Source organism: Mytilus trossulus, chromosome 9 (assembly GCF_036588685.1).
Source record: "Mytilus trossulus isolate FHL-02 chromosome 9, PNRI_Mtr1.1.1.hap1, whole genome shotgun sequence".
Lineage (NCBI taxonomy): Eukaryota > Metazoa > Mollusca > Bivalvia > Mytilida > Mytilidae > Mytilus > Mytilus trossulus.
The window spans coordinates 56,375,431-56,400,809 of NC_086381.1; the positions used below are offsets into that span (position 1 = coordinate 56,375,431).

At 32.5% G+C, this 25,379-nt stretch overlaps 2 protein-coding genes and 1 long non-coding RNA gene across 3 annotated transcripts in view; 2 read left to right on the forward strand and 1 right to left on the reverse strand.

The window, feature by feature from the left end:
• Positions 1-5,831, reverse strand: part of LOC134683147 (uncharacterized) — a 15,549-nt gene extending 9,718 nt beyond the window's left edge. Inside the window, exon 1 of the long non-coding RNA XR_010100961.1 lies at positions 5,761-5,831. This is a non-coding gene — a long non-coding RNA (uncharacterized LOC134683147). The remainder of the gene's footprint in view (positions 1-5,760) is intronic.
• Positions 5,832-6,180: 349 nt separating this feature from the next.
• LOC134684026 (uncharacterized) lies at positions 6,181-16,348 on the forward strand. Its single transcript, XM_063543320.1, has 5 exons — positions 6,181-6,303; positions 11,982-12,300; positions 12,929-13,057; positions 13,998-14,226; positions 15,374-16,348. The coding sequence occupies exons 1-5, from the start codon at positions 6,188-6,190 to the stop codon at positions 16,312-16,314; spliced, it is 1,734 nt and encodes a 577-aa protein (XP_063399390.1). The 5' UTR covers positions 6,181-6,187; the 3' UTR covers positions 16,315-16,348.
• Positions 16,349-16,409: 61 nt separating this feature from the next.
• On the forward strand, positions 16,410-17,243 carry LOC134684780 (uncharacterized). The gene has a single exon (XM_063544088.1). It carries the CDS (start codon positions 16,410-16,412, stop codon positions 17,241-17,243), a length of 834 nt encoding a protein of 277 aa, XP_063400158.1.
• The last annotated feature ends 8,136 nt before the right edge of the window (positions 17,244-25,379 follow it).

Genomic DNA, 25,379 nt, shown 5'->3' on the forward strand with positions numbered 1-25,379 from the left:
TTTCATTGTGTTGTCTTAAATCAGATAGTTTTTTTCGTGCAGTGGATGGGGGCTCTTTTCGGTTGAACCTGTTTTCCATGTGACGCGAATTGGATTCAAAAGTATCTCTTTCCTGTCGAGGAATTGCGGTCATAAATTTACTCGCCTGTCCTCGCAGGCATTCAATGAACCTATCTAAATTTCCCTCTTCTTTCCATTCGTTTCTCCTAGCTTCCCTGTTGAATGGGATAATAAACCCCTCATAATCATCCTTCCCGTCGAATGTTGGAAGTTTTTGGTGGGGAACGTCACTATTTGGTACTTTTTGTCTTGTCTTACATTCAAATGAATTCCAAGATGATCAACATTACTTTAGACATACAAATGTAGCAACTCATTCCGAACTTTAATAATTAACGACAACATTTTTTTGCCCATTTCATCATTTTTTTTCCCGAAAATTTTAAAATATAATAAGGAATGGATGGATTTTGGGTAACCTGCATTTGTGTTAAATTATTTATTAATGATCAGGTCGAGAATGCTATATAAAACAATTACCACTCATTCAAAAAAAGAAGTGTCAGCCTTTTTTTATCATACTGATTTTATTACATTTGTAGATGTCTGTTTCCGTTCGATTCCGTTAAATACCAATTCCTCAGAGCAATTGGTACTTTGCGGAACGGAACGGAACGGAATAATAAATTAAAAAGTTTAAATCAGATTCAACTTGATTACTGTTTCTAATCATCGTCGGAACGAGAGGTGGAAGGCCTCTTTTAAAAAATATAATTACCGATGGAAGGAGAAAAACTTTTTGTGTAACCTGCCTTTGTGTTAAATTTTTTATTATTGATCAAGTCGAAAATGCTATCTAAAACACATACCACTCATGCAAAAAGAGGTGTCAGACATTTTTTTTTATCATACTGCTTTTATTACATTATAGATGTCTGTTTCCGTTCAATCCCGTTAAATACCAATCCCTCAGAGCAATTGGTACTTTGCGGAACGGAACGGAACGGAATAATAAATTAAAAAGTTTAAATCAGATTCAACTTTATCACTGTTTCTAATCCTCGTCGGAACGAGAGGTGGAAGGCCTCTTTTAAAAAATATAATTACCAATGGAAGAAGTAAGACTTTTTGTCTATCCGGCCTTTGTGTTAAATTCTTAATTATTTATCTGGTCGGGAATGCTATCTAAAACACTTATTTCTTCTGCAAAAAGGGGTGTCAGACACATTTTTTTTATCATACTGCTTTTATTACATTATAAATGTCTGGTTCCGTTCGATTCCGTTAAATACCAATTCCTCAGAGCAATTGGTACTTTGCAGAACGGAACGGAACAGAATTATAAATTAAAAAGTTTAAATCAGATTCAACTTGATTACTGTTTCTAATCCTCGTCGGCACGAGAGGTGGAAGGCCTCTTTTGAAAAATATAATTACCAATGGAAGGAGTAAGATTTTTTGTTTTTTGTCTCAGCTGCCTTTGTTTTAAATTCTTAATTATTTATCTGGTCGGGAATGCTATCTAAAACACTTATTTCTTCTGCAAAAAGGGGTGTCAGACACATTTTTTTCATCATACTGCTTTTATTACATTATAAATGTCTGGTTCCGTTCGATTCCGTTAAATACCAATTCCTCAGAGCAATTGGTACTTTGCGGAACGGAACGGAACGGAATAATAAATTAAAAAGTTTAAATCAGATTCAACTTGATTACTGTTTCTAACCCTCGTCGGCACGAGAGGTGGAAGGCCTCTTTTTAAAAAATATAATTACCAATGGAAGGAGTAAGACATTTTGTCTAAGCTGCCTTTGTTTTAAATTCTTAATTATTTATCTGGTCGGGAATGCTATCTAAAACACTTATTTCTTCTGCAAAAAGGGGTGTCAGACACATTTTTTTTCTTCATCATACTGCTTTTATTACTTTATAAATGTCTGTTTCCGTTCGATTCCGTTAAATACCAATTCCTCAGAGCCATTGGTACTTTGAGGAACGGAACGGAACGGAATAATAAATTAAAAAGTTTAAATCAGATTCAACTTGATCACTGTCTCTAATCATCGTCGGAACGGGCTGTTGTAGGCCTCTTTTTTAAAATATAATTACCGATGGAAGGAGAAAGACTTTTTGTGTAACCTGCCTTTGTGTTAAAATTTTTTTTATTGATCAAGTCGAAAATGCTATCTAAAACACATACCACTTATGCAAAACGAGGTGTCAGACAATTTTTTTTATCATACTGCTTTAATTAAATTAAAGATGTCTGTTTCCGTTCGATTCCGTTAAATACCAATTCCTCAGAGCATTGGTACTTTGCGGAACGGAACGGAAAGGAATAATAAATTTAAAAAGTTAAAATCAGAACCAATGTTTCTAATCATCGTCGGAAAGGACGACGTGAGGTCAGTCTAGATATCATAATGCATGACTTGCAAATGCGTTAATTTCATGATAATTTATCAGGACAATCCGACATATTCATTTACAGAATAGTTCCCGATGTTATACATTATTGCACATTTCACCTGTGAAGATGAGATTAAGTATACATTTGTGTTATTTGTATATGGAAAACCGTAAAACACAGAAATTTTAAAGTTTGTTTTGTTTTAAAGATTTTTCGAAATTTTGATAAATGCCCCCTTTGGATAACTTAAATGAAATTCTGTTCCGTTCCGTTCCGATCCGTTCCGTTCCGTTCCGTTCCGTTCCGTAAAGTACCAATAGCCCCATCAATTTGAAAGGTTTCAGCATAATCAATAATGTCTTGGATTTGGCGTATATTAAAGCCAATATATCTATTTTTGATATAACCATTTTGATCTCCATGAATTATTTTTAACAGTATTGGTTTTAAACGTTGAGCTATTGCATATGCAATGAGTTTAGTATCTACATTTTTTTTATTGATCAAGTCGAAAATGCTATCTAAAACACATACCACTTATGCAAAACGAGGTGTCAGACAATTTTTTTTATCATACTGCTTTAATTAAATTAAAGATGTCTGTTTCCGTTCGATTCCGTTAAATACCAATTCCTCAGAGCAATTGGTACTTTGCGGAACGGAACGGAACGGAATAATAAATTTAAAAAGTTAAAATCAGAACCAATGTTTCTAATCATCGTCGGAAAGGACGACGTGAGGTCAGTCTAGATATCATAATGCATGACTTGCAAATGCGTTAATTTCATGATAATTTATCAGGACAATCCGACATATTCATTTACAGAATAGTTCCCGATGTTATACATTATTGCACATTTCACCTGTGAAGATGAGATTAAGTATACATTTGTGTTATTTGTATATGGAAAACCGTAAAACACAGAAATTTTAAAGTTTGTTTTGTTTTAAAGATTTTTCGAAATTTTGATAAATGCCCCTTTGGATACCTTAAATGAAATTCTGTTCCGTTCCGTTCCGTTCCGTAAAGTACCAATAGCCATTGATGGTGCATTACTTTTTATTGATTTTTCAAAAGCTTTTGATTCATTAGAATGGGACTTTATGTATGAAGCCCTAACAAAATTTGGTCTCCCAAACTCATTCAATAAATGGGTTAAAACATTATATAAAAATATTAAAGGCTGTATGCTAAATAATGGTTGGATTTCAGAAACCTACAATGTATATCGTGGGATACGACAAGGGTGTCCATGCAGTTCTCTAATTTTCACAATAGCAGTAGAAATTCTCGCATGTAGAATAAGACAAGATACTGGTATTAAGGGATTTCAAATTAAATTAGACTCCAAAACACATAGTCTGAAAATTTCACAACTAGCAGATGATACTACTCTCTTTTTAAAATGTAAGCAGGAAATACGCTATGCTTTAAACTTGATTGAAATATTTGGAACACTCTCAGGTCTTAAACTTAACCGATCTAAAACAGAGGGCATATGGTTAGGCCAATTGAAAAGCTGCAAAGATAAATATGAAAATATAAACTGGAATAAAGAACCTATTAAAAGTCTAGGGGTATATTTTGGACTTAACAAAGATGAATGCGACAGATTAAATACAGAAAGAATTTTAAGAAAGTCTCAAGATGCAATCAATAGCTGGAACAGAAGAAATCTTACAATGATAGGTAAAATAACAGTAATTAAATCTCTTATCCTACCAAATTTAACTTTCTTGGCATCAGTAACAACTATATCCAAAAACTTTCTGAATGAATTCAAAACACTAATTTACAACTTCATTTGGGGAAATAAAAAAGAAAATGTTAAACGGATAACTTTATGTAAAGATTATTTGGAAGGAGGCCTAAACATGATTAATATTGAAAATTTTCTATCAGCTATACAATTATCCTGGGTCAAACGTTTAACATCAACACACTTTGCGAACTGGAAAGTTATTCCCCTTTTCTTTTTTAATATATTTGGAGAAAAATTCTCTTTATTCAACATGAATCCAGGTAGCATAAAAGCAATCACAAACCTTAGTAAAACACTCCCTCTTTTTTACTTAGAAATAATTAAAAGTTGGTTTAAAATAAAAAATATCTCAAACAAAAACAATACAACTTTTATTCACATAAGACAACAATATATTTGGGGCAATAAGCATATAAAATTTCAAAACAAATGCTTAATATTCTCAAATTGGATAACAAATGGAATACTATTTATTAATGATATAATCGACAAAGAAGGAAACATTTCACAAAAGATTGTATAAGATAAACTAACAATTAAATCAAATTGGATATCAGAACTATCGAGAATAAAAAATGCAATACTAAAAAAGTGGCAAATGGAAATGAAATCAGATAAATCATGCTGTACTCAAGCTAAAACAAATAAAAAACTATACTTAAAAACACAAAACAACACAAAATTGATCTGCATTGAAAACCTTCCATCAAAAGAAATATATAAAAGCATTAATTCATGTAATATAGAGGAAAAAACACCAATTGGATTACTAAAATGGAAAACACAATTTAAATTAGAATCGTCAAGCTACTTGTACAAAATGCTTAACTTTATATTTTACAGCTTACAAGTTAACAAGTTAAAAATATTCAGGTGGAAACTACTTCACTATATCCTTCCTTGTAAACAGCTATTGCACATCTGGCAACTGAAAAGTGATGACCAATGCCATATTTGCAACCAATTAGAAAACTATGATCACTTTTTCATCACATGCCAATACTTTCAAACTTTTTGGAAAAAAGTCAAATTACTGCTTGACAAAATAAAAATGGGGACACATATAATCTCTTTCAAAAATCTAATACTTGGGTATAAAATATATGATATAAACTACTATGACATCAATATGTTTCTGACTATATTAATGTTCTCTATTCAAAAATCTACATATGCATCAGAGTATAAACAAAAAAATGTTGATGTTTACAGAATTTTTAAGTTAGAATTTCAACAATACTTTGATAGTATGAAAACACTTGATAAAAAAACAAATAGGTTTTTGTGTGATGTTTATAAAAATATATAATAACTATGTTTATATTATAAATCATAAAATGTATTTTTATTTGATATCATTACACATATATATCTTGTAGAATGACTCATAGGCAATGCAAACAAATTTCATGTGTGTGTTTAAATGTGACAAATGATCAAGGTTTACCTGTACACAAATCAGCATGCTTACTGAACATTGACCTTGTACTATCTAATGTCAGAATAGAAATTCTTTGATATTTTAAAATAAGTCATGATGATTTCAATAAATTATCATAAAACAATTGAAATATTTCCAAAACTCACCATTATAGACACTTAAATTAGATGAGAGCCTTCTGCTCATCATCAATACACGTGGCATTCTTTAATTATCCCACAGGCACTAGACGTTCTGTCAATAGCATGAAAATATTGGCAATGGGAAGAAAATAGTGTCCATATATATAATATAGAGAAGGCTTCCAATGTCAAAATCGGCAAAATGTAAACAAAGCGGTTTATTTTTTCGTGAAAGGCTTGCGCTTTACTGTTGCGGTATTTTGGGACAAGGGAGTACCTAATTATTACTCCGCTCAACTTTTTACTTGATATTAATCAACTAGACATCGCCACTGACCACTTTTGTCATGCTGAGGGAAATATTCGACTTCCATTGTGGAACTGCCATTACATCGCTACCCCGCACAGAATATTAGCATAATTACAGGGGAGGTAATTTACTTATCGAAATATGGCGGGTAATACACAGTTAACAGAAAAGCAGCAGTTCGCTCTAAATACAGCCTTACAGGGTCATAATATAATTTTGACCGGTCAGTGTGGAACAGGCAAAACATTTCTTTTGAGGTATAAGTCTGAAATGAGTAAATTGGGCTTTTTAATGATATAATAACAGTTGGGACACAGATCATAATTCCCCCCCCCCCCCCCCCCAAATTTTTTTTTCGCTCTCTGACTATTCCCCGCTCTTGAAATAATTCCTAGGGAGCGACCTTTTAACTTCAAAGAAGATTGGGGGGGGGGGGGGGGGGGGGGGGGGGGGGTCATGAAATGAATATATTCTGGTCAAGCATAAATATGATTAAAATATATTATGGTTGAGATGGTCAAGTAGAGTACAAAAAAAATTATTCTGAATCCAGAGTGTCTCCATTTAATTAAAAAAATATATAATTATATTAATCCAGTCGAAATCTTAATGAAAATGTTTGCGCCATACACAGTTCTTCTTGTTCCTTCAGTTAAATAGTTGCACCCCCCCCCCCCCCCTCAAAAGAAATAAAATAAAATTGCCAAATAAAACATCAACAGATAAGCTCTGTTCATCATTGTGGTGTGGTAAAAAGACAAGTGTGAACTTCTTTAAATCCACCTCCCCCATCATCTCCAACATAATTATTTTAAAAAATACAACATACCTCAACTGTACATGTGCTTTCTGTTCTTTATTTTATTACAACCTCATGCTCAAGATTTCCACAAATTTATGTTCAGAATTTATATGCCATTTACACAAGCAGGTGAAAACTGTTTCCTTTCCTCATGTTACCGATATAAAAAGATGTGGTGTTAGCGCCAATGAGACGACTGACAATCCATGTCAAAATTTGTAGAAGTCATCCATTATTGGCCTAGGTTTTGTCTTTTTATCTTGTATCCACACAGCACAATACACATTTTGTAGTTATTTTAAGAAATTGTCTCTGAATGAATAAAATACTGGGTACTGGACATTGTTTTTATCCAAATATGTATAAAATATTCCTGTCATCACAACTTCTATAAAGTTTATTGTATCTTTATGATACCTGATATAACGTTAGATGCTTGATATTGTTATGATAAATGCTGTTAGTATTTTTTCATCAGCTCTCCTACATAATTACTTTCGCACAATTAGTTCCTAAGAAAATTCTTGACATATTTTATTCTATGGTCCCTCTCCAAATCAGCACACATGATATTTTTAGCTCAATCGCGTGTTAAAAATCAAATTCCATAAGCCTTTGCCTGACCCCTTTTCACGCAGTAAGATTTTTGAAAATCAGTTCTGTGTTACATTTAATAGCTCCATATTTTGTACACCTTTATTCAATGCTGGTCCTCTTCTCTATATCACTACACAATTATGTTATGGTAAATTATGATTGATTGATTGTTCATTAATGTTCAGTGGCAAATAGTTCATGCTCTTTCCGGATGACTTTTTATTGTGAATCAGTCAAGAGGTGACTATTAGAAGATAATAACTACAAATGAAAATTCTACAGCCCATAGAACCAACACGTCGTGGATAATCCCACCGTTGGAAGGTTCTGTTGGGTGACAGATTTATTTGCAGTTCTGTGTTACATTTAATAGCTCCATATTTTTTACACATTTATTCAATGCTACTCCTTTGCTCTCTATATCAACACAAATGGTAAAGCTCAGTCACTTGTTAAAAATCAAATTCCATAAGCCTTTGCCTGACCCCTTTTCACGCAGTAAGATTTTTGAAAAATCAGTTCTGTGTAACTTTTAATAGCTCCATATTTTTTACACATTTATTCAATGCTACTCCTTTGCTCTCTATATCAACACAAATGGTTAAGCTCAGTCACTTGTTAAAAATCAAATTCCATAAGCCTTTGCCTGACCCCTTTTTACTCAGTAAGATTTTTCAAAAATCAGTTCTGTGTTACATTTAATAGCTCCATATTTTTTACACATTTATTCAATGCTGGTCCTCTGCTCTCTATACCAACACAAATGGTTAAGCTCAGTCACTTGTTAAAAATCAAATTCCATAAGCCTTTGCCTGACCCCTTTTCACGCAGTAAGATTTTTGAAAAATCAGTTCTGTGTTACATTTAATAGCTCCATATTTTTTACACATTTATTCAATGCTGGTCCTCTGCTCTCTATATCAACACAAATGGTTAAGCTCAGTCACTTGTTAAAAATCAAATTCCATAAGCCTTTGCCTGACCCCTTTTCACGCAGTAAGATTTTTGAAAAATCAGTTCTGTGTTACATTTAATAGCTCCATATTTTTTACACATTTATTCAATGCTGGTCCTCTGCTCTCTATATCGACACAAATGGTTAAGCTCAGTCACTTGTTAAAAATCAAATTCCATAAGCCTTTGCCTGACCCCTTTTTACGCAGTAAGATTTTTGAAAAATCAGTTCTGTGTTACATTTAATAGCTCCATATTTTTTACACATTTATTCAATGCTGGTCCTCTGCTCTCTATATCGACACAAATAGTTAAGCTCAGTCACTTGTTAAAAATCAAATTCCATAAGCCTTTGCCTGACCCCCACGTAGTAAGATTTTTGAAAAATCAGTTCTGTGTTACATTTAATAGCTCCATATTTTTTACACATTTATTCAATGCTGGTCCTCTGCTCTCTATATCGACACAAATGGTTAAGCGCAGTCACTTGTTAAAAATAAAAACATGTTGAATGTCACTACACAATTATGTTATGGTAAATTATGATTGATTGATAGTTGGTTCATTAATGTTCAGTGGCAAATAGTTCAGGATGACTTTTAATTGTGAATGAGTCAAGAGGTGACTATTAGATGAGCATAACTACAAATGAAAATCCTACAGCCCATAGAACCAACACGTCGTGGATAATCCCACCGTTGGAAGGTTCTGTTGGGTGACAGATTTATTTGCAGATATATATTTCTATAGATATGACTCGAGAATGCAATTATCTGTTCTGTAATTTTGTAAATAAAAGGTTCCTTATAGCCGAAGATTCTTTTGCTTAGCAGCCTTTGTTTGCTGTTTATTTAACGGACATGGTGTGGTAGCTTTAAAGTATGTAGCTTTTGTTGTGGAATTCCTTTTTGTAGATACGGTACATTGTCCAAGGATGATTGCATTATTTGATGGTCCATACTGTTTAATTGTTGGATTAGTATTCTGTCCATTACATATGCCTCTCTGTTGACAAAAGTGGTTTTCAATTAGGTCAGAATTAAGAAAAGCAGGTGAAATACTGTTTCCTTTTCCTAAACACATTTTACAAAGGGAAATAAATCCACTCAATGAACTATTTAAGTCATCACGTGTTTCTTGTGTAATGAGATGTTTCTTACTAGTGAGCAATTTGCTGTTCTGGACATGTTCTTCCCATTTGTTAAAGAAAAGTAGAACCGATTTAAGCTTATCAAAAATGTTGTCGTTCAGATCAAAAATAGGTCTGTTGTCATGGAAAATTTCAACCAGCTGTGAAGTATTTTCAAGCAGTTCAACTGTAGAACTTAACCTAGAAGGGTTTTCCAATGTTGCTTGATAGGATTTCATCAAATAAAGCATATCCCTGTTGAGAACATCCTCTGCATATTTATTTCTCATTTTACCTGCTCCTGTAATGTTTATATGGTCTTTTGTCAGGTGTATATGAATACGAAATCCACCACTTTGATTAAATTTAAATGCTTCTTCAAAGTGGTCCCAAACAATTGGCTGATCATTAAGAAGGAGGTATCTACCTGCAGCACTTCGATTTATAGTTTTACTAGATAAAACACTGTTTCTAATTTTTTTTTAAAACATGTTTTATATCTTGAATAATTGCTAATTGATGACTGTTATTATAAATGTCAGTGGCAAGAAAATTTGAGGCCCTTATATCATCACCAAGAAGCAGTTTTGTAAGACAACGGTTTGTTGTAGCTCCATCAAACATAAGATAGTCAATTTCAAAACCATATTCATTTAAAACATCCACACATTCCCAAATATTTATATACGATTGATGGGTAGTTGCTGGGTTTGATGCGTAATAGGCCATAGGCCATCTAAATCCTTGATAGCCATGAAATGTAAATTGTAAACAATGTGTTGCCAGTTTCACTTCCTTTTTACCATTTGTAATAGTGCTTATGGCATTATAAGTGTGACCCATGTCAATTCCTCCAACAAATTCCCAGGCATCACCTTTACGTGTAATTTCAATATCATCTTGTATCGACATTTCATCAAGTAATAGCCCCCCTGTATGTCCAAAAATGCTGACCTGTTGACGCTCTGCTTCCTTTTTCATCCATGTTAAATTATCATGGTTGATTCCAGGTTTTTGTTTAACACAATTTTTTGTAATAAATCAACGTTGATTTAGCCGGTAAGCAGAGCATTCCAGACTGCCTTAAGTTGTCATAGGCATTTGGTGACTTACAGTACAGAGTCAGGCAAAGGCTTATAATTTTACTATCCCACCTTCTTTGATGTATATCTAGGTTAGAATTACAATTTTGTAATTGAGATTCTAGTAAAATTCTAAAATTTTCTGGTGCTCCTGTTGATAAAAGTTTGTCTATTAGATCATTAACATCAACATTATCCAGTGTTTTGCTTTTTATGTTTTTGTCATCTTCAGTTTCATTGTTACCAGAATTTTGGCAAAGTATTTTTGGTGTACTTATCTGCTCTTCGGTCAGTGGGAGCTCTTGTTCCATTTTTCGTTTAACAGTACTTCTCACCAGTCTAGCACAGATTCCACAGAAATCATTTTTGGAGTTCCAAGAAATTATTTTCTCACATGTTTTGGAACAAATTCTCTCTTCTACCTGTTGTTCATTATATATGAATGACCACTTTTGATTAACGGCAGATTTTATTGCAACATTTACATTCTCTAGCTGCATTCCCTTGCAAAATTTCAAATTTTCTAACAAAAATATGATCCCATTAACAGTTTCCTGGTTAGGTTCTAAAATAATGTTTAGACTTACTTTATGTCCTAAAATTTCTATGCTGGTAGAATTGGGTGCAAATGTGGCTGTGCATTGTAGTCTCACTCCATTAAGGTAGTATTCCCGTGCACAATTTATGGTGAGAGCCATGTTTTCTGTCGTCACTTGGCAATGCGGTGGAATTTTCAGTTCTTTGGTGTTACTTGAATGATTCTTTTCTACCAATGTATCGAAATATGTAAATGGTTTGTTGTTAATGTATTTGGTCCTTGAATTTGTCTTCAAAACTGTAGCTACTAGTTTTCCCAGCATTACTTTAGTTGGTAGTAGATTCTGCTGTTCAGTAAAAAAATTGGTGCATTTCCTAAACATATCATCAAGAAGAACTCCCTGCTTACTGATAGAAGTGTCTGTACTGTAAGTGGTTACCAACCTGTTAAAAAAAGTATATAGACAAATGAAGATGTGGTATGAGTGCCAATGAGACAATTAATTCTGCATTCTCCATTCAAGTTTTCAGTATTTTTAATTATTAAGTAAAAAATACACTATATATATATGTACACTGAAACTACTGATTTATTACACATTCCATTATTTTTGAAGTTTTCCTTCATTTTATAGGTATAATCTTGTAGGGAGGTTAAAAAGGGGGAATGGTTATTCAAAAGCATTGATTGTTAAAAAAGGGTTGTTTCAACAGAAAAATTAAAATCATAAATGTCCGTGACTTTTTATTTGGTGGATTACAGGTGTAGTTATTCAAACTAGGATTTTTTTTTTATTATTGGATATAACACTTCTTTTATATTAAAAAAAACAGGTCCATCATAAACAAGTTGTTTAAACAAGGAAGGAGGGTGTCGGTCACAGCAACCACTGGAATTGCAAGTACCCATTTGGGACCATCAGCTACAACCATACATTCTTGGTGTGGTATCCTTGATGGCAGGTTTTCTCAAAGACAACTGAAAGAACTTGTTTGCAGTGATGAACGTTTCAGTGATGCCAGAGAAAGAATTAAAAGTACAGATGTCTTGATAATTGATGAGATAGGAATGGCATCACAGAAAATTTTTGAAATGGTGGAGATGGTGTGTCGCATTGCTAAACACAGTGACTTTTTATTTGGTGGATTACAGGTATATTTATCTTTTAAGAAATCAATATTCCTAATTCAGTGTAATCCTATTGTTTAAACAGTTTATACAAATTGTATACCTAATTGCTATTTTGCTGCTAATTCAATATGTTCCAGATCATTTAAGCTTTTGCTCAATGAAAAGAAAATTTATTACAGTCTTTTTTTATGAAATGCATTCTTCTGTATCAGTGTATGGTTTAAAGACATAAAATGCAATCTTTTGATATCTTTGATGGACAAATTTCTATAAATTCTAATTATGACCCTTCGATTCATTTGCAGAATGGCTCTTCCCAATGATTTTAAAGATATGATCCAAACGGACTTTAATAAGGCTGTCAGATTTCTTGTTTCAATTGTTTTACATTGTAATTAAGGGGCCTTTTATAGCTGACTATACTGTATGGGCTTTGCTCATTGTTGAAGGTCATACTGTGAATATTTTTTTTAAATTAATTTGTGTCATTGTGGTCTCTTGTAGAGAGTTGTCTCATAAGAAATCAAACCACATTTCCTTTTGTAATAAAATGGAGCTATATATATATATATATATATATATAAATGTATGCATTTGAAAATTTTATGTCTTCTGTCCATCTGTTTAAATTATAAATGGTCTATTTCAGGTTATAGCTTCAGGAGACTTCAAACAACTCCCACCAGTTCCGAACATTAGATATGGCGACATGGGCAACCATTGTTTCATGAGTGATGTATTCAGGGAGTTTTTTCCCCATCACATCAATTTAGATGTTGTAAGCTTATTTACTTTCAAAAAATTTTGATGCCATGAAATATTGATCATGATGAATCTGCTGATTAATTGTTTTCTCAAATACTGTTCTTCCTAACACTGTATCAATATGCCCCAAATTTTATTTAACATGTAATTTAAACCCTAATCTTACTTTAATATGCATAAATATCGAGAAGTGTTTTTATGTCCCACCTACGACAGAAGAGGTGGATTATGTTTTCTGGTCTGTGCGTTTGATTGTTCATTCGTCCTTCCGTCCCTTCGTTCGTCAGTCTGTCCCGCTTACGGTTAAAGTTTTTGGTCAAGGTAGTTTTTTGATGAAGTTGAAGTCCAATCGACTTCAAACTTTGTACAAATGTTCCTTATGATATGATCTTTCTATTTGTAATGCCAAATTAGAGATCAATTTCACAGTCAATTGAACACAGAAAATGATAGTGCGAGTGGGGCATTCATGTACTGGGGACACATTCTTGTTTGAACATGTATGAAAGAAGTTTGCAAGTTTTACATCATCCTATCACCAATTTCAATATAAAATGTAACTATCTGCCAATGAGGTAAAAAAGAATTGTTTCATAAAAAAGACTATATCATGCAAAATGTGTGTCTACCCTGCATTACTATCAGTACTTAGTGCCAGAACAATGATGAGGGGAAACTCCCAAGGTTAAGGTCCAGTGAATTTGACTAAATGAACAATTTTGATTTTGAAGTTTTCTGCTTAAGTTAGATTGATAGGAACTTCTTGTGATCGATCAATGATATTTTAGTTTTAGACTGATTATATGTCATATTTTGTTGTGTACTGTATTAAATTTGTACGATCCATCGCCCAGTACGATTATTGTTGGCTGTCATGAAGTTATTTTTTTTCATGAAATACTGAAAAACCTTAATATCTTCCTTAAAGGACATCAAAACTACTTTATTTTTAGGTTGTACGTCAGAATGAACTACCTCTAATATTGGCCGTAAATGAACTGTGCGAGGGAAAGCCATCACAAGAAACAGAGCAATTTTTAAAAAGTTTAAACAGGCCATTACCAGAGTCAAATGATGACATCACCAGACTTTTTGGTACCAACTTCGACACATCTTATATCAACCAGGAAATGTTGGAAGACTTAGATGGTGAACTGTTTTTGTTCAAAGCAAAAGATACAGGTATACATTGGTCCTTTTATACCGCAACTGTTCTAAAAAGGGCAATGTTAGTTTTTATCATCACTTGTCGTCCTTCTTTGTTTTCTGTTACCTTTTTAAAAAATCTTCTGTTAAACAACTAAGCTAAATCTCAGTTAATGAAACCAAACATGGCCAAAAACAGTTATGGGTACTACTTGTACTAGTAATTTGTATTTACCTGAAGACATACATTTCTTTATATTGATAGACTTTGAATTTGTAAAATTCTTATACAAGTGAATTTTTGAGAAAATTAAGGGGAGATTATTCAAACTATTATAAACTGTATCAGTATTTATTTTTTACTTCTTCAAGTAAATACAGATTACTTACAAAAGTAATACCCTTCACTGTAAATAATTCTATAAAAGGACAGTATTTTTAAAAAAAGTATAAAAATGAATCTATAGGCGGATGCAGGGGGGACCTTTCATGGTGAAATTTTTGTTGATTTTATAGGGAATCATTGAAGCATGACTGGAGCGGGGCCCCTTAAGGTCAGTCAGCGTCCCCCCTTATGAAAAGTTCTGGCACCGCCACTACAATCTGCCCATTAACCAAGATGGCAGCCATGGCTAAAAATAAAACATACAGTATAAAAAAGAAGATTTGGTATGACTTCCAATGAGACAACTATCCACAAAAGACTACATAACAGGTAAACCATACAGGTTAAATTTTATAGATGTTTATGAGAAAAAAAATTCTAGGGTGAAGCAAAATATATTAAATTATATTGTACTATTTTCAGCAATTCACTTTTGAATAAAATTTGAAATAAGGTCATATACTGCATTTAAAGGTATATTATTTAAAATATGATTTAGTTTGGGTAATTGTTATAAACATAATACATTTGCTATTCATGTCAACTCTTGTTATTTCTGCTTAACAGAAAATAACATTTGTAAATGAAATATAGGATTTCTAAGATGTATATACTATTACACAAATTTATATACTATTTAATGTCATATGATATGATGTTATTACTTCAAAAACTATAACATTAAGTTTGTCATCCTTTGATATTTGATATATACTTATGTAGTCTTAAAATGCCTTTTTATTTCTCAGTGGAATATATGCAATGAATTTGACTTGTGCTTTACAATTTTTATTCCAGGTCCAAGACATTTACTTCTGCAGTGTCCTGGTGGTGCAACTTTAGCTTTAAAAGTTGGGGCGCCTGTAGTATTAGTAAGAAATTTATCTGGTGGACTCATGAATGGAATGATAGGCAAAGTCATTGAATTGAAGCATGGACACCCACCAATTGTTAATTTTGGTGGAAGGATTGTACCTTTGGAAATGGTGCGTTTTGATATATATGATCCAAGGCAGAAAAGGTCCCTTGCTTCAAGCCACCAATTTCCTATCAAGCTTGCATATGCATTAACAGTTCACCGTGCCCAAGGCATGACTTTGCCTAAAGTGGAGGTTGACTGTTACTCGTTCTTTGCACCCGGGCAGTTAGGCGTTGCGGTTGGTCGATCTGTTTCCACCAGTGGTCTCAGAATTGTTAATTACAATTCTAGAGCAGCCAATTTATTGCACTCAGAAGGTGTATATGATTTTTACTTTCATGAAAGTACAAAACCTGAGGCAGATTTATCATGCTGCAAAAAACGATATCAACTTGATGAAGTCCAGGAGGAAAACTTAGACGAGGTAAATGAACTATCACCTAAAAATATGCAAAGTACCAGTCAGGCACCACTACTGAATACACAAGAAAAATGTCCCTGGTCTTTGCAGGAGTTTCAAGACAAATTTAAGGATAGTTCATTTATGGAAGGTGTAAATAATATTGACATCTTGCAAAAAGTTTTTAACCTCCATTTTGTTACTGTGAAAGATTTTTTAAAGAAAAATCCAAAAAGCAACGAGGATTTTGTACAATTATATAGTAAAGTTAATAGCTATTTAATAGGTGAAGTCCATCAAAAATATGGAGACATATCAAAGAGGCAACTAAAGCACAAAAATTGTCCACCAAGCTGTTCTGTTTTATTCTTGATAAAGAAATACAGAAACTTGCTGATGCTGTTGTTGAGAAACAGGTAGTGCAGTCTGAATTGAATGCAACAATAACACCACCAAATGCTGCAACAAATAGTAAAATTAGATATATAGCCGGTGCATGTGTACACAAAATTTGCATGCGGTTGAAAGTCAGTGTTATGAGAAAACTAGGAAAGACAAGTAAAAAAGGAAAACTGGAGAGAAAATGGTCTTACCAAAAACAGAAAATTCTCAAAACACTGACTTTATCTGAAGAAGAAATAACAAGAACAACAAGTGACAGAGGCAGTTTACAGGAAATTGAATATAAACAAAACCCTGGTGCTACAAGAGGGCTACTTCATGTTAGTGATGATGTGTTTCATTTTTTTACTGATCTACATATTCAGGTACAAAAACAATTAACAGATAGTAATTTGCATTTAAATTTAGATAATATACATCTGAAATGTAGAAATTTTATATTGCAAAACAATGTACTTATTCAAAAATGGATTGAACTATTTGAATATCAAGAAGATGATGATGAAAATGAGGTCTTTCTTATCATGCTTTTTGAACTGTTTGAAATAATTACAGAACACTTTCTACGTATATCATTGGCTGATGCAATTACTAAATTTAAAGAGGCAATACCAAGAACCAAAAAACAAGCTTTGCGGAGTAAAATACAAGCTTTATCCGAAAGAACTGAAGTGGCTGGAAAAAAACCAAGGATGAGTACTTTGGAAAATGAAATTGCTTCCTCAGATATTTTTATTTGTGGAAAATGTAAAAAAGTATGTTCAGAAGAACCAGAATGCATTAAAGATCAGAGCATTGGATGTGATTCCTGTAACAACTGGTTTCATTATTCCTGCATGGCAATAAAGGGTACTGAAAAATTTCTTCAATCTGAAGTTTCTACTTGGAAATGTGTCAGCTGTAGAAAAGGAAAAGGGAAAGGAAAAAGCAGTACCAAATCAAAATAAGTGTTGATGCTTACAAATTTTGGATATAAATTTACACTAAGGATAATATAATAACATATTTGCAATTAAACCTGTCACCTATGAGAACCTTCCAACGGTGGGATTATCCACGACGTGTTGGCTCTCTGGGCTGATGGCTTTTAATATGTAGTAATACATGTAATAGTCATGTCTTGAATTATTCATAATCAAAATTTTTCCTTACCAAGTATGAACTACTTGCCACTGAACATTTATCAATCATTAAATCACATAACAATATTATGCAGTGACATTGGACATGTTTCAATTTTTAACCAGTGACTGAGCTTAACCATTTGTGCTTTTCTAGAGAGCAGCTGACCACAAAATGAATGTGTGAAAGACATGGAGCTATTAAATGTGTTCAAAGAACTAAGTTTCCTCCTTTTGGACTTCATTAAGTTGATATTGTAAGTCACCTCACAGTGATGAACTGAAAAGGATCGTGTTTACAAAAATTGTCTCCGTAGTGACAATATCGAACATGTTTCTGTTGTGAACGCATGCATGTACCGGCTATATCTATCTGATTGTAACTGAACTTAACCATTTGTGCCTGTCTGGAGAGCAGCTGACCATAAAATGAATGTGTAAAAGACATGGAGCTATTAAATGTGTGCATAGAACTAAATTTCCTCCTTTTGGACTTCATTAAGTTGATATTGTAATTCACCTCACAGTGATGAACTAAAAAAGATTGTGTTTACAAAAATTGTCTCTGCAGTGACAATATCGAATATGTTTCTGTTGTGAACAGGTGCATGTACCTACTATATCTATCCGATTGTGACTGAGCTTAACCATTTGTGCTGATTTGGAGAGCAGAGAACCATGGAATAAAGGTGTTCAAGTATGGAGTTATTAATTGTATCCACAGAACTAAATTATCAAAGAACATTATTAGTGAAAAAGGCTTATAGTTTATTGAAATTGGTACGGAAAGACAATTCATTCTAGCTATATATATATAGGTTGAACTGCATATTGACTGTCACGGAGACCTTTGATGAAATTAAATGGTGCAGGAATACCATACAGTATTAAAATGACTTCATAAAGGTGTGCCAGAATATGACTGACATAACTCAAAAGAGGTCTATAAAAAGAATATTATTGTTATATATTATGTGAAGTTATGGCTAAGAAAATAGGAGTTTATGAAAGCAGATCATTTGAAAGTTAACTGAAAAACTGTATTTTTATAACTAAAATACTGTATTATTTACACATATTGTGTACGACAGTTACAATAAGATATTGCCACAAACGAAGTAGAATTTCTATCATATGAAAAAGTGTTGATGACCTTTCCTGATGACTTTAGATGAAGCACGATACTAACAAAAAGCCACACTACGGTATTTAACAATTCAAATTTTCTTATATATATAGGGGTAAATTCAGTAAAAAATCTCCCATTGACTTTAATGCTAATCTATGTGTGGAAATAAATTTATACCTGATTTGCCTTTAGAAATTAAAATCTTTCATATATCATTCATGAAAGTACAAATGTAGCCTTATCTTTTGCAACAATAAAAACATAGGGTCATGCGACATTTTTGGGCATTCACATGACCTTGTTTACAAACAATGTAGATTCGCACTGAATTCCCATACTGACCCCCATTACTTTTCAACCCTGAAGGGAAAAAAATAAGTACAGTCAGCATTTATTTTTTATTTTTTTTCAACTCTAGTTTTGATCCATCTACCAAAAAATATTTATTACAAGCATTATCTGCCAATCAGAAGACCATATAACTTCAGTGTTATACAGAAAGCTCTCCCCTAAATGGGCAGTCCCTGATGACGTATATTTATTTACTGAATTTACCCCTATATTTAATTTAAAAATCATTTAATTTTACTAACATTATTTTTGTCATTCTGGGCTTATGTCATTGTTGAATTGCTGTCATTGATTTTTCCCATTTATATTTTTGTATTGTTGCATTGCTGTCATTTTGACTTTTCCCCTGGGTTTATTGTTTTATTGCATTGCTGTCATATGAACAGGATTTTTCCCTGTGTTTATTGCATTGTTCCTTTGCTGTCATAATGAATTTTACCAGGTGTACTTTTATCTCTAAATGAACATTCATTAAGGAAACTAAACAGCAACCATTTTATTTTCGGGGGGGGGGGCTATGTCGTTTTTTTTCGCCTGTGGAGAAAAACAATATTTTTTTCGCGACAAGTCGAAACAATTTTTTTCTTTCAATTTAAGCATTACATATAGTGGCAGCTGAGGGTGAAACAAAACAATTTTTTTTTCTCAGAATCAAAAACAAATTATTTTTTTCTTCAAAAACTGGAAACAAACTTTTTAGCCCCCCCCCCCCCCCCCCCAGAAAATCAAATGGTTGCTGCCTAAGGAGATGTGGTATGAATGCCAAATTGACAATAAACTATCCATCAGTATATTAAGGCCACTTGTAAAATATCATAACTTTTAAAAATATGATATTTCTCTCCTTGTCCTTGCCTTTGCTTACTGAGACTAGGTTTACAGAAATATTGCTGTGAGTTTGTAAGTAAATTAGTTTTATAAATTGTTTAGACTGATAGAATAATATCAGAAAGCGAAATTTGATACTTTTAACCACATATATATAATATATAGAGAGAAGTTAAGACCTTTGAAAGGGGAGGATATTTTAAATTTGGGTGGATTCTTAATGAATAATGGCTTCTCTGTTGGTTCATGTTTTCAAATCAGGGCAAACCTAAGGAAAAGATTGGCATCTCAAATCACAGTTAGACCTTTAACAATGAAAAAAACTCTAACCTTACTGCATGTTAATGATCAGCAGTTTAAGCATATTTTTTTGTTTGGCAAAATGATTATCCTAGTTTGTGCTCATATCTTCCTTTTAAGGTAGATTTTACTAAAAGTTTACTTGAGAATTTATTAAATGGATTAAGGTATATATTTTTTAATTGGTTGTTGCTGAGGAAACTTTGAATGCATAAAATGAGTAGATATTTGAGCCCCCACCCCCCTTTTTTTTGTATCCCTGTATTTACCTAAAATATTTAGTTTACTAGTTTGCTAGATGTCAAAAATTACTCTTACCAAGCACAGGCATCAATAAATTTAGCCATTGTTTGATTCTTTCAAACTTTTCTCAAACTTCACACAATAAAATTATTTGAATCTGAATTATTTTTGAATTTTCCGCCTTGTAAACTTTGTAATTACGTCCCTTTACAACGTTCTACTTGTAATTACCTCCCTTTACGCCGTTCTACTTAAAAAATACTATTCATTTAAAAGACGCTTTTTCTAATATAAAATTATACATACCCATGGAATAAAATAAGAGCAAATCATACAAATGTGAAATCTTTTTCTTTGAACATTTTATTAGAATTTATTATGCTAATATTCTGTGCGGGGTAGCGATGTAATGGCAGTTCCACAATGGAAGTCGAATATTTCCCTCAGCATGACAAAAGTGGTCAGTGGCGATGTCTAGTTGATTAATATCCAGTAAAAAGTTGAGCGGAGTAATAATTAGGTACTCCCTTGTCCCAAAATACCGCAACAGTAAAGCGCAAGCCTTTCACGAAAAAATAAACCGCTTTGTTTACATTTTGCCGATTTTGACATTGGAAGCCTTCTCTATATTATATATATGGACACTATTTTCTTCCCATTGCCAATATTTTCATGCTATTGACAGAACGTCTAGTGCCTGTGATTATCCGATCATCTCAACTTTCACGTGATCTTGTTTTGATCAAAAGGTAAGGTTAACGATAAACCTAAAATCAATAGCGGACAATAGATAGTACAAATTCCGTAATCACGTAATATGAGGAAACTGCAAAAGACAAATTGTCAAAATCAATGTATTTATATATTATTATTGTATAACTAATCATAATTAATAGCTAATATTTTTACTGTATAATCTCCCTGGTTAAACAGTAACTAATTTACAGGGATACTAGACTGAATGCTGTGAGTCGAGTAAGTTGTAAACAGCAGAGAAATGTGCAATAAAGGATTTATAAAAAAAAAAAAAAAGAGAATATTAAAAGAAAAGATAGGGTCACCGTACGTTTTGTCTGGCTGAAATATAAATTAGCAAAATTTCTTGTAGATTCCTTCAGAAAATGCACTATTTGAGAGTTACCTCCCTTTAAAATGCCAATTTAAAAACATTAAAATCAAGCAAAAATAGTCTATGCTTGTAAAACAATTAATATTTATAAGTTAAACTCTAAAATTTATTCTTTTAAATGACAACTCATATTAGTTATCTGCATTCTTCATCACATTTTGCTAATTTGATTGGAAATCTGGACCTTAGGTTTTTCTGTTGTTTACAATCAAAGATGGCGAAAGACACCCATACTACCTTAACTGTTAAATTTCATTGACAGGTACATTTTTGTACTTTAACGTGACGTTTGACGTGTAACATGAAACGTTTTTCTTTTGTCTAGTACCTTGTCCTACTTTCAATAAAAATGTCTTTGCAGAATATCACAAAAGTCAAAGCAAAAAAAAAAAAAAAAAAAAAAAAGGCAAAAGACATCCAAGGATCATTTTAACTGAAAAGTAGAAAGTAAACTGACAACGCCATGGCAAAAAAAGAGAAAGGAAAGGGAAAAAATACAGTACACAAACATAATATAGAAAACTAAAGACTGAGCAACATTAACCCCACCAAAAACCGGGAAAATCTTCGGTGTTCTGAAAGAGTAAGCGAATCATGCTCCACATCTTAAACCTACATGTTACATGCAATAGGTTGAAAAACTTTATCAAGTGAAAAGGCATCGCACAAAAGATAATAGGTATTCGATTTGAATCCTAAGAATTCACATAATTCGTAAACCATCGGACATATACATTTGTGTTCCGTGATACTTTGCAATTCATCAATTTGAAGGAAACGAATAGTACAACATCAATAACAAAATCGAAGAGCACTTTCAACAAATAATTCTAAAACGTTGTGCTAAATATGCATCGAGGAAAAACAATTAGTAATCCTAATGATTTAAAGTTTAAACAGTAAAAGTACAGACAAAAAACGGAGAAATGACGGCAGGGGTATTGCGTTTTTTTGGGAGAACAAACTACATCATGCAACACTAACATCCAGCGACTGATTAGCAAAAATCAAGAAATGTATTACGTGCTAAATAAACAAACCAGACGCTCCTTCCACTTAACAGGAATCATCTATTGGGTGTTGCGAGACCAAACAAATCACAAAAAATGTTGAAACTAAAACAACACTAACATGAATAATAACACTTTATCATAACTGCTCGATTCAGATGTGTTTTTTTAAAGATATTTATACATGGTAAAGATAAGGATCAACTTGTAGGTTACTTAGCACAATATGCAAGAAACGCTATATTACTTCTAGACAACAAATATGATTAGTTACTTGGTTTCAATTCAATGACTTAAAAATAACTTACATCAAGCAAATCAAATAATTTACTGTCTGAACGTCTTTTGAAGAAACCTTTGCTGGCTTTTATATGCAATTATTACACAGACAATTAACAAAAATCAGTGTACCGAACAATTAGTATCCTGCTTTGTGGTTGCACGTCTTTTCACTGTTAATGGCATTCGCGTTTTAAACAAGGTTTACAGCTGTTTTAAATTGTCTCTTAAAAAAAAATCAATTTTTACAATTATTTAATTTACTTCTTACATGTCTTATGTGTAGGTTAACCTTGATGACGACAATTCATCTGGGTATTTCCGAAATACAAAATGATTGATCCTTAGGCCAACAGTATGTACTAGGAATACTGTGGAAACATTTATTGTCGTGGATTACGAAAAACTTGCATGTTCGTGGATATTTAAATTCGTGGTTTTGCCGAAGTCTGCATATCAGCCTATAAAAATTTTGTTATTCGTTGAACATTTAATTTCGTGGTTCACCTGTACCCAGGAAAGCAACGAAAATTGGTATCCAACGAATAATAATGAATCTACAGTACCTCATTTAAAGGAACAGGACTAAAACAAGATATGTCACTAACATATATCAAATAGAATTGCTCGGGTCTTTTGAAAGTACTGTGAATTTATTGTTTTCCCTTGGTATCAATTTTTCCTGTATTGATGGTTTTAAAATATGTATTTTCGTAAATATTTGGGTTTCGTGTGTTTTCGAACCTGTAGAAAATTTAAACTTCGTTGAACATTAAAATTCATTGTTTCTTTTACCGACGAAATTAACACAATTGGTACCCAACGAATAATAATGATTCCACATTAATAATCACTGAGCTACAGGTATAGCGTGAAATGTTTAATGCTTATAGACTGGAACGGATCTGCCAGTTCTTTAAGAAGGTAAATCCATAGATGCACAGAGACGTTTAGAACGTTTATTTTGTATCAAAACAATCCATCTACTGTCTCCATGACACTGTATATGTTTCTGTACATGATGACTGATAAATGTTTATTTTTCAACTACTAGCACCGCGGTCTTACACAATTTGGATAACTGAATAGTCGTAAACTTGATTTGATCGAACTTTGGTTAGCTGTACTATTGATTATAATAAAACATATGAAAATAGTATCAGTGTAAACTAAGGGTTAAAACAGGTTAGATGCTGACCTACTGGTAAACATTTGACTCAAAGTTAGAATTGTATAAAGTGTAATAAAATATTTCTGTTTTATTCGATTTGTATACTGGCTTTATGCAATAAACCTTTATCTCATTTATTATATTCTTTGTATGTTAATAATATGATAGAAGAAGTTTTCAGTCCTGGTTTTCAATGACGCGATTTAAATTCAACTTATGTGTACTTAATTTTTATGTAATTGGCACTATTTTATTAAGCAAGAGACAAAAAAAAACAAAAAAACAAAAAATAAAAAAGTAAAAGTAAAAGATATATGCTCAAGTTCATGATACTAAAAGAAAGTATATTCATGACTTTAAAAACTAATCTTAAGCATTCAAATAATGGTGCTATTAATATGATTTACTGTGAATTTGTACTTTATTTAATGTATTACTACACAGGAAAAATTGCAACATATGTTTTCCATATGTTTTGAAACATATGAAAACATGTGTAAGCAAACATATGTTTTCATATGTTTAATGAAATATGTAAACATATGTTTGTAAACATATGAAAAACATATGATTTTCATATGTTTTCATATGTTTTAAAAGACATTAAAAAAAATGTTTGAGAAAATGTCAAAATTAGTATAAAAGTATGTCGCCCCAACAGCAGAGCCTTTTTTTTTATTCTGAATTGAAAAGAATGTAAAATAAGTGAATGAGTCATGATTAATAAATAATAATATGAATAAATATTCTTTATTTTATAGTTTGTTCTATAAAGTTATTCTTGTTTTATTATTGATAACCATGATTCTCTTTATTCTATATTTCTGCTTTTCTTACTATCTGTTCTGATAGATCATTTTGATTCCGGACCCACATTATACGTACTTGGCATGTCGAATTTGAAAACTCGAAAAACCCGGAATCTTTTCACAGTTGACGTTTTGTACACTATGATGCAAATCCATGGACGCTCACCCGATCGTCTCCAGCTGTGTTTTTAAGTTTTAAGAATTGGCAGAGATAGATTCTACTTCTACTTCTACGTCTACCTATCAACAGATTAATTGAAATGGGTGACTTGTCGATTAAATAGATGAAACCGGGGAACGAAACATAGAAATGAAAGTCTTTATAGAGTGAAAGTTAACGCAACGAAATGTGTCGATTGAACTCAGAGGGTGCCCTGCTTGCATAACATTTGGTTGAGGCAAACTAAAATTAGAGAATGGAAACCAATTTTGGGACATACGTACTGACGGATGGACAAGGATACAATTTACCCCCCCCCCCCACCACCGCAACCACCACCCAATATGGCAGGGGCATAACAATATGCATGTAATAACTAAAGGGTGTTATTACAGTTCTCTACATAACTTCAAAGCTTTTGCTCAGACATATATCATGCTTAATCACAACGTATTTTAACTTATTGTAAGACATAATGATCCTGATGATGAGAGCATGCAATGAGGTTCTTAATTTACAGCCAGCTTCCAAGTAATTACCAAACTGTCTCATA

Excerpts from the sequence above, each read along its gene's own strand:
- LOC134684026 (XM_063543320.1), top strand. The coding sequence starts at position 6,188 with ATGGCGGGTAATACACAGTTAACAGAAAAGCAGCAGTTCGCTCTAAAT. Across the intron at positions 6,304-11,981 it reads GGCAAAACATTTCTTTTGAG|GTCCATCATAAACAAGTTGT; the intron begins GTATAAGTCTGA and ends TAAAAAAAACAG. Across the intron at positions 14,227-15,373 it reads GTTCAAAGCAAAAGATACAG|GTCCAAGACATTTACTTCTG; the intron begins GTATACATTGGT and ends TTTTTATTCCAG.
- LOC134684780 (XM_063544088.1), top strand. The coding sequence starts at position 16,410 with ATGCGGTTGAAAGTCAGTGTTATGAGAAAACTAGGAAAGACAAGTAAA.